This window comes from Pollachius pollachius (genome assembly GCF_949987615.1).
Source record: "Pollachius pollachius genome assembly, chromosome: 8".
Lineage (NCBI taxonomy): Eukaryota > Metazoa > Chordata > Actinopteri > Gadiformes > Gadidae > Pollachius > Pollachius pollachius.
This window is the reverse complement of record NC_136941.1, coordinates 18,046,998-18,056,971: the sequence shown is the minus strand read 5'-3', so window position 1 is coordinate 18,056,971 and position 9,974 is coordinate 18,046,998. Positions and strand designations below refer to the sequence as shown.

The window sequence follows — 9,974 nt, the reverse complement described above, 5'->3', positions numbered from 1 at the left end:
CTGGAATGCAGGCTCTTTCTGAATCCAATGTTTTTGATATTTTGATTGGTCCCACGCACAAAACCCCGCCCCTTGTGCCCAGTTTATTAACTATATGGGACGCGACCAACTGTTACGTACATGCGTGCGCTGGACAACAAAGCTGGAGGCAGCGAAATGAGACTGGTGCTTGAACCTTAAGGTTTTTATATATTTTATATTTCAAAGTGTCTCAGTACACTAGGTCTAACTGATTAATGCGATGTCCTTTCAGAAAGTGGGTCCGTCGTTAGGGCGTGCGTTGTGGAACAACGTTAATGCTGGTCGAACGGCTCTGAAAAGCTCCACACAATTTAATGAATTTTCCAACAAAAGCGATGTGGTAAAAAGCCCAACCGGGCAATGCACGGATAAAGGCTGCGGGGCTGTCACACAAACAACGAACCAGGGACCGTTGACCAGCAGCTCGCCTTCACTCCCCGAGAAACAACATGAAGTTGGTAAGAAGAGGCGATTTGATGGATCCTCTCGTGGTCCTGCTGGGCGGCCGTACTCCCGTACCGCCGGGAAAGTGGACCAGAAGGCTCACCTGTGGGCTCGGTACAACGACACTAAACGTCTTGTTCACGGTGAGTGAAGTCAGACCATGTTGCGCCAATGGTCCTGACTCCTGTCCTGACACGTAGTCCACAGGGCATCGTCTGTAGCTGCTGTTTCTTTCCACGTTCCCATTGTGCTGAGTCAGCCGTTCTCGAGAGCACGCCAGCGGTCTGTAACAGCATGGTGTTGCTCAAAATAACGGCACCTTTCAGCGCTTCATGGTTACGGATCGTTATTAAAACCCAAAACCGTTATTTGATGTTTTTTGCCACTGTGTACAATTAAACCGTCGACTGCTGTGGTTGATAGCAAAAGGCCTACATTAAAAAAAAACTTTTTAATTGTATTATTATTTAATATGTTTTGGCTGATTTAGCGTCGAGGATTGCAAGGAACAACGACTCAGTTGAAAGTTTAAAAAAGTAGTTGGAAACGAACAAATAAACAGATGATACACTCCGCTTGTCTAGAAACGTATAATGCTGCTGCATGAATTTAACCAAAACAAGGTTCTGCAACTTTAGTTTATTGTTGTGTGTGTGTGTGTGTGTGTGTGTGTGTGTGTGTGTGTGTGTGTGTGTGTGTGTGTGTGTGTATGGGTGTGGTCTGTGTGTGTGTGTGTGAGTTCTAAAACATTTTATTTCAATCATATCAGAAGTCTTGCTCTAAAGTTGTTGTTTCTTCATCCACTCTGACTGGAACAGACCTGATCCCTCCTGGAGCCTGTAGCATCCTCAACCACTCCGCCATTTACGCCAACAACGAGGTCAGCCTGGAAGAGGTGGACATCTACGGCTTTGACTATGACTACACACTGGCCCTCTACTCTAACAACCTGGACACCATGATCTATGATACCGCCCGGGACTTTCTCATTGAGCACTTCAAGGTGTGTGTTGAAATAGAGAGTTTGATAGGCGTGGTAAAATAGGATGTGCTTTATTTATTCCCGAATATACATTTGTAATGATAATCATTTATAATATAATAATAACGATTTCCAGTTTAGTGCTGTTAGTATTATTTTTTACTTATTATGACTCTTCCGACATCTCAGTACCCAGAAGGTATCCACAAATACGACTATGTTCCGAACTTTGCAGCCAGAGGACTTCACTACGATATACAGAAGGTAAATATCGAAGGGACAAACTTTTTGTCTGTGAGGGATTTGCTTCCAGGCTGGAAGATGTTGACGATGTTTCATCAACCTCTCCTTACATGCCCAGGGTCTTCTGATGAAAATCGATGCATTCCATTACATTGAGCCTGGTACTGTGTATCGGTGAGTCACTATGTTCTAGTATTTTATACCGTTACATGAAATATATTTGGAGAAAATGAAATAGTTATTATTAAATAATTATTTTATTAAAATTCAATATTATAAATTAAACCTAAACTTTCCAATGTGGCAATATGTCTTATTGTCAACATCGAAAGTGTTTGTGGACCCCAGGGGATCCTGGGAATGTAATCTTCTCTGTGCTTATGTTTGTCTGGGTCCGCAGGGGCCTGAGGCCAGTGCCAGATGAGGAGGTGGTGGAGCTGTATGGGGGAACTCACCACGTTCCTCTCAACCAGGACAGTGGCTTCTATGGCAAGGTGGGCTGGGGTTAGCTTTTTGTTTTACTACTGAATTAGCATATTGTATTGAATTATGATATGAGAGACTCACAGTTCAGAATGGAGTCTTTAATTAAATTATTTGATTGAATGAAAATGTGAAGTTAAAAATAACATTTGCGAGAAAAAAAAAAGAGTTGTTGGTTGTGTTTTGAAAAGTATTTCTGAGTTTAAAAGTAATTTAATAAGTAAGGGATAATCACCGAGAGGCAGGGCACTAAACAGTTTGATATGCCCGGCTCGTGGACGGCTTACCCTTCCACGAGCCGGGCTTATCAAATTGTTTATTGCCCAGCATTGAGGTGATTATCCCGTTTATTCTACTTCTTGCTTTCCAACATAATAAAACAATTTAAATACTTTAATAATTATGCTTTTTCTTATTCGTCTTGCCTGATTATTAAATGTATACTCTGTTTGAGTTCATCTCCCTCAAAAAGTAGTCCCCTTTAATTACGATCGATCAGACATGCATTTATGACTAATGATCAAACATAGACGGCATTCCGCCGTCCTCGTCGCTCTTTAACCAGTCCTCAAATGTCTTCCCTACTCCAAATACATTTAAATTGGCAATGAATTTGTCCATTTTTAAAACGCTGCAATGTTAGAACTACGGTGAATAACGTTAGCTCAGCTGTAGCTAATTAGTTTGTGTAGCAACCACACAAGGCTGCATCTGATCACTAGTTTAATAACGTAGTTGCTACATTGTATCTCGCTTGCGAAACTATGTATCGACTGAACCTCCGATTGATTTCCGACACATTTTAGAAACTTCTTTTATACAAGGTTTATTTTTACAATGGACCTCATTTTTTTACTTTCTGTGATAGAAAAAAATACAAACGGCGTAATGATTTACTATTTGATGACGCTGTGCTCAGTCAGCAGCAAGTACAACCGACAAGTCAGCGGGCAACCTGCCGGCTTAACTCCCTCCTCCCAGCCTATCAGAATCAAGCATTCTTAAATGAAGTAGAATAAAGCCAATTACCACATATCTTCCTTATTATGTAATATTTTTTTTTTTTACTGAGCAATTTCTTGTTCCGTTTTTTGCTCAAAATTGTTGCAACGCAGTCATTTTGTATCCGAGACTTAGTTGAGGATTACATGGTTCACTGTCCTTAGGCATAGCAGTTCTCTGGCTTTGGCATTACGTAATTCTGGCCTTTTTAATTTCGTAATCCCAGTTGCCGCAATGTCAATGATTTGGAAGGCATTATATAAATAAGAGTCTGTGTTAGAGATGCTGTGTCATAGTTTACATGCAAGGTTAAAAGTAGAGTTTTGGTTTTGGTTCAAATAGTTTCCAAGCTTCAAAGGGCCTATTTCTTTGTATCCCATGTGAAAAATCCTGCCCCTTCCAAATGATTTTCAACTAGTTGACGTATTTTTGCAAATTTTCGATTAGTTTTGTATACTTCAAAACATTTCCATGGGTACTTGAGTAGTAGGGTACATTTCCACAATATTTAACTTGAATAGGTTGAGTGAGGATATGGTTAAGAATATGGAAGGGAATCTGGGTCTGAGGGGTGGAAAATGGAAAAGTGTTTATTCTTTTGTTTTATAAATATTGTGTAACAGGGGCCGAAGATGAAACAGTTCATGGACGTCTTCTCCCTCCCAGAGATGACTCTTTTGGCCGTGGCCAATGATTACTTTATCTCCAACGACATTGAATATGATCCTGTTCACCTCTACAAAGACGTCTCGGTGAGCACCCTTGCAGTTGTGTTACTGTTTCCCAGCTCCCCACCCCCCCTCTACCAGCCTGCTGAGAGGCAGAACTGACCCACTTCCTCTGACTGTATTTACATACATCGGATGCTTAAACTTAAAGTACTCATTTTATGAGGTTATTTATGTATTTTTATAATGTATAAAAGGGGATCTGTGTATTCAAAAAGTTTTGTTCTTCTTCTTCAGGAGGCTATAGGCATGGTCCACATTAAAGGCTTCATGTATAAATGGATCATGCAAGATCTGGGTAAGGAAGCAGCCCTCATCTGGCCGTTGCCAAGACCACATAGTACATTGTAGTTCGGGCTGTTCTTCCCTCTCGGTGGGACACTGTAGAATACTGCTTCTCTTCCATTTCTGCAGAGAAGTTCATCCTCAGTGGGGAACCGACCCGCGCTGTGCTGCAGCGACTGGTCAGCCAAGGGAAGAAGCTGTTTCTCATCACCAACAGCCCCTTCAGCTTCGTGTAAGGGAGACGCCTGCGATGAAGGAAACGATAACAGCCTAATAGGATAGAGTTGTTGACATAGTACCTGTGATATCTGTCCACTTTTTTGTGTTGTTTCCTCAGGGATAAAGGCATGGTTTACATGGTGGGGCAAAACTGGAGGGAATTCTTCGATGCCATCATTGTGCAGGCGGACAAACCCCATTTCTTCAATGACTGTGTTAAGTGAGTGAAATGCCCTCTTCTAGACAAGTGTTGGCGAAATGTATTTATTTTTGTGTCGTGACTCCTAACCGTGTCATCGCTAGTTAGGTTACTGACTGCCATGTTCAGACCTTTCAGACGCTTGGATAGCAACGGCGACCTTCAGTGGGACAAGATCAACAGCCTGGAAAAGGGACAGATTTACAAACAGGTGGGTGGGCTTTAACCTGTTTATAAGACCCTACTTGGAGATCTTCTTTAACCTCCTTTTATTTTTTTTGTGTGTTCAGGGGAACCTGTTTGAATTCCTAAGACTGACTGGTTGGAGAGGATCAAAAGTTCTTTACTTTGGCGACCATCTTTACAGTGACTTGGCTGTAAGTAGCACCTTTTTCATCTGAATACAATCTGATTCTTTTTTAATTTGTATGTATTTTGTATTTTTTCTGCATGTCCCAAACAACATTAAAGGACAACTTTCAGCCTGGAGCCTATTTTCTGATTCTGGGTCAAAGGGACTAATGCAGACAACGATTTTTTTAAGTGGTCAGAAAATGTATCGATAAAACGGGCTGCAATGTAGTCCTTTGGGGCAATAGCATCCGTAGATTTAAGCCCTCTCAAAGTGCTTGTTTTTGCCGGGCTCAGATATGTATATCATTAAGGATCCCTAAAGAGAAATAAACCTTGTATGTTAACCTTTTCTCTTTTTCACTGTCTGTTTTTATGGAGTCTGACCCGGTCTTACTCGATGAGAGTCAGTTGAGTTAAGTTGTTGCATGAGGAGAACGGTGGGAATATGAGTGAGATTTGGCGAAAGTTGGTTGTGTTGGATTACGGGACGTCTAGTTAAGTGTTATCTAAACTATTCGGCTGATGGAGGGTTGAGACTGAAATGACAACAGCAAATCCTATTGTCCTAATATCCTGCTACAATGAGATAACAGAGAGAGACTTCCCCTTTAGCACGATTATTGGTTGGACTCTATAACAAACAGACCGTGATCAAGCGAATAGTTGACCAAGTTTTAGTTCTCTGTGGGGATCCTTTCCATAAGAATATAATACAATCGGAACCTAAACTTTCGAACGTGGTAATACGTATGATATGATCGTCAAAATGGTAATCTTTTTATCGGTTACTGAAATAAGACGCCAATGTAGAAAAAAAACAGGGTCAAATCCTGTGTTTCGGCCATTCTACCCCAAAACACTTTGATTGTTCCACTCTGGCGGTGTTCTTTTCATTACGTCTGAGGGCCTTTTCTGAGGTACTCAGACACAACCAAGGGGGCCCAGCGCCATGGCGTCTGGATGTGTGGAGCTCTGTCTGGGCAGTTGACTGCGGCGTCCAAGAAAAAGTTGAGCTTTACTAGTATAATGCAAGGGGGTGTGTGGATAGGGAAGCTCCGTACGATCAGCGGTTTATTTAATTTTCCACGTCTGAGGGAGGGTTAGGCTTCCCGGACACCTTTAGTGTAATGCTACGATGTGTGGCGCATTTCATAAACAAGATCTCTGATAATAACGTTCATACCAACGACCGTCAGTGTTGTGTCTGAACGCGTTTATTGAACGATAGTTCAATGAACGCGTTCATATTTTGGGCGAGCGTGAACTGAACGTACTGTATTACTGCCTGATGAACGTTACTGTGATCTCGTTCATTCTGGTGTCTGTGAACGGCACGCTCACTTGGTTTAACTTCGTTCAATTTGGGGGTTATTTGTTTATCAACACGGCGGATGCGCGTGCAGATCGCCGTGTTGTTTGACCGGTTGCCATGATAATCTCTGTGTGGTTAATTTGCAGTTGCGGTGTTGCCAGCTTACTGTTGCATTAAACTGTAATCAGAAAAGGTGGTTATATGCTATAGAGCCTATAGTATCTGTCGTATAAAGGCTGGGACGAATTTCAAATTATAAATATGTACACTTTATTTTGAAAGTACAGACCGGCGCGATTCCCATTTAAACGAATGGCGCGGTGATTATTCTTCAAAACTAGAGCTGTTAAATTGTGGAAAATGAATTAAACTGTAATCAGACAATGGGGTTATATGCTATAGACCCTAGAGTATCTGTGGTATAAAGGCTGAGACGAATTTCGAATTATAAATATGTACAATCCATAACGTTAGCTCTCTGGCTCACAGTTCAGCGAACTAGAATACCTCATAGAATCATTGCTTGTTGGCCGGAAACGGAAAGGGGCGCTGTTCACGTTTGGTTGTAGTCTTTTCGCTCGGTTCTCCGTCTCATCAGTAGGGCTAGAACCGAGCGAAAAGACTACAACCAAACGTGAACACCCCCCTTTCCGTTTCCGGCCAACGAGCGATGAGTCTTCCAACAGAAATCAATTGGATTTACAAAATGCGCTAAATGTGCAATAAAACACAATAGAAACTGTATTTCGCTACGATACTTGATTCAACCACTCTATTTCATCCTAGACAAACCACAAAGGGGGCTCAATGTTCAAAATACCGGAAAAAACGAATAGCTCACAGCAACATATTGAAAAAAAGAACTATGAACTAGATCATTTTTTGGAACTGTGAACTTAGTTCAAAATTTTGAATTATGAACGTTTAACTGAACTAGTTCATTTTAAAAATTTGTGAACTGAACTTTGAACTAGTTCACGTAGAAAGTGAACTTTCCCAACACTGACGACGGTACTAAGAAAGTATAACAAAGTTAGTATGGGTTGAAACCGTGGGTTCACTGGCTCTATCAGAGGGCATACATTGGTTAGGCCGGAATCTATTAAGACCCCCATTAATGACTATAGCGGTTTTATACTCTTGACTGCCGTATTTGTTTTTCTTTCATTTATATTATTCTTTTTTTTTGTGGGTGGGTGTTGATTTTCTTTATGCAACTACAATGTGGAATTGTGATACCATAATTCATAAATCATTTTGATTGGTGTGGGCAGGACCTGATGCTGCGACATGGTTGGCGCACGGGGGCCATTGTGCCCGAGCTGATACATGAAACCAAAGTGGTGAACACCAAACAGTATGCCCTGGGTCTCACCTGGCTGCAGGCCTTGACAGGCCTACTGGAGCGCATGCAGGTAACGGGTGTCCACACGCTACACTGTTGACTAATGCTCTATGACATAGTTTTGAAGACTGTTGTACCGTACTATACCTGTTTTATTTATTTTGACCTCTTAGATACACCGGGACCCGGAGTCACAAAAGGTTTTACAAGAATGGATGAAAGAGAGGGAGGAGTTAAGGTTAGCGCATCTCAAGTTTGTACTTGAGTGAGGTTTCTTAAAGTCATTGTTCGGAGCAGAGGTTCTCCACCAGTCTAGCCTCAGGAACCATCATAAATGTCATTAGTCATTTGGTCACCACCCAAAGATGAAACATTTATTATAATCAATATTTCCTTCATTTACTGTTAAAAACATTGAGCAAACCAAAATCTTCAACATTGATAAATGAGTTAATCAATATTTCCTTGATTTACTGTTAAAAACATTGAGCAAACCAAAATCTTCAACATTCATAAATGAGTTAATTCATGGATTCTAGGATCAAGGTTTGTCTTCGACCCGCTCAAAGGAAGTGAGTCTCAACCCGCCAGTTAAGATCCACTGGTTTAGAGGAATACTGTATATTAATCAACACTGCCGTCACTTAAATTGTTCAGATAAACGATCACATGAGCTAATCCTAATCTCTCTGTTACAGGGCGGTCACCAAGAACCTATTCAACCCACAGTTTGGCAGCATCTTCAGAACCTCCCACAACCCCACCTACTTCTCCAGGCGCCTGTGCCGATTCTCTGACGTCTACATGGCCTCCATCAGCTGTCTCCTCAACTATGACCTCTCGTACACCTTCTACCCCCGCCGTACCCCCCTGCAGCACGAGGCCCCCCTGTGGATGGACCAGCTCTGCACGGGCTGCATGAAGACCCCTTTCTTGGAGGAGATGGCTCTGATTCGCTGAGCAGTTTGTCTATGACTTTTAAAGACATGCCCTCCTTCTATCCCCCTGGTTAATTACGCAATTTTGCCAGCCTCCTTGCTGTAGTCACTAGAGGGCACCGTAGACCTAGTATGAAGGGAGTCCGAAGCTGTATGGAAAAAAAAATCTCTAATTTTAATGCAAAAGTGGTTCATCGTGCTTTAGCTATTTTTAATGCCTATAGTGCAATCGGTGAGACGAAAATAGGATGTTATTTGTTCGTGCAAGTCTTGTTTTTTAATAAATGTTTTTTTTTTTATGTTTGCCTATTTATTCTGAATATAATTATCCTAATAATTATTACAAATATTCTACTTAAAGCATAACGTTTTCGTAACAGTGGTATTCAAATCCAGGATTGTCGGACGGGATATATAGGCTTATCTATTTTTCAAGATACATTTTCTGAGAGCGTTTTCAGTGGTCGTTCTTTGGTTGGCGCTGCATGCATTCAGCATCCCGCCTCTCCTCCTCACACCTGCTGCACCTCCTCCACACGCGGCAGATCCTCTCCCGAGGAAGTCAAGACAACCTGAACTTCTCACGGTTCGTATGCATGTTTCCAACGTCAAAGACAAGTAGATATATTTCAGATTGCCTTAAAAGACGTCCAGTTCTTGCGAAAACATATAATGCCAATGTAAGCCTATGTAATAATTAAAATTATAATAACACACACGTTCGGTTTTCGAAATGTTGGAGCTTTATGTATTTAAACCCAAGCAGACAAACAGGTCTCGCGCCGTCTATTGTCTGTGTTAGTAGGCCTACACGCGCTGTTTATCTTCGTCTGGTTCCCACTTTAACTTTGAAGAGGCTCTATTTTAATGGTAGTTTAGTGGGACCCCGCTTTAGGCCACTAACTATCCATCGGCTACACTGCGGAACTCATCAAGATGTTGCATTCTGAATTACTTTTTTGAATTTGTTGATTCGAATGAGCCAATTTTAGTATCATGGCTCTGGGAGTTTGGGATTTAACATGTCTTTACTCTTGGAATTGGATTTTGTCTGATATGCAATATTATATGCAATTTTGGTACTGCTCTGAATTGGAGAATATCTAGGACGGGTTGTTCTGTGTCGTCCTCCCTGAACCACCAGCGGTGGCAGTTCACTGTGGGCTATCAGTTAATTGCTACATTCCCTTTTTTGTCAGCTCAAATAAATTTCCGATATACCTTTTTATTATTAACAAATAGCAAGCAGCACAGATGTGCAATTGCCTCCTGTGGAGACACAGGAGGCAATTGTGTCTCCACATGTGTGCAAAATGTGCGGAGGTTCACAATTCACACTCGTTCACTGTTCTCTGCCTTCACGGAGCAAATCTCAAATGGATGTCAAGAATAACTGGAGGGGGTTAAACAAGTCAGAAG

The 9,974-nt window shown here is 41.6% G+C and overlaps 1 protein-coding gene across 2 annotated transcripts; it reads left to right on the top strand.

The window, feature by feature from the left end:
* Positions 1–137: 137 nt before the first annotated feature.
* Positions 138–8,816, top strand: nt5dc2 (5'-nucleotidase domain containing 2). Of its 2 annotated transcripts, none has more exons than XM_079741230.1 (14): positions 138–608; positions 1,284–1,468; positions 1,637–1,711; positions 1,809–1,864; positions 2,091–2,184; positions 3,799–3,927; positions 4,141–4,201; positions 4,318–4,420; positions 4,526–4,627; positions 4,736–4,817; positions 4,897–4,983; positions 7,547–7,687; positions 7,791–7,855; positions 8,316–8,816. In XM_079741230.1, exons 1-14 carry the CDS (start codon positions 242–244, stop codon positions 8,575–8,577), a joined length of 1,809 nt encoding a protein of 602 aa, XP_079597356.1. In that variant the 5' UTR covers positions 138–241; the 3' UTR covers positions 8,578–8,816. The 2 variants fall into 2 exon arrangements, with proteins under 2 accessions (XP_079597356.1, XP_079597355.1); XM_079741229.1 differs by having other exon boundaries at positions 4,715–4,817.
* Positions 8,817–9,974: the final 1,158 nt, after the last annotated feature.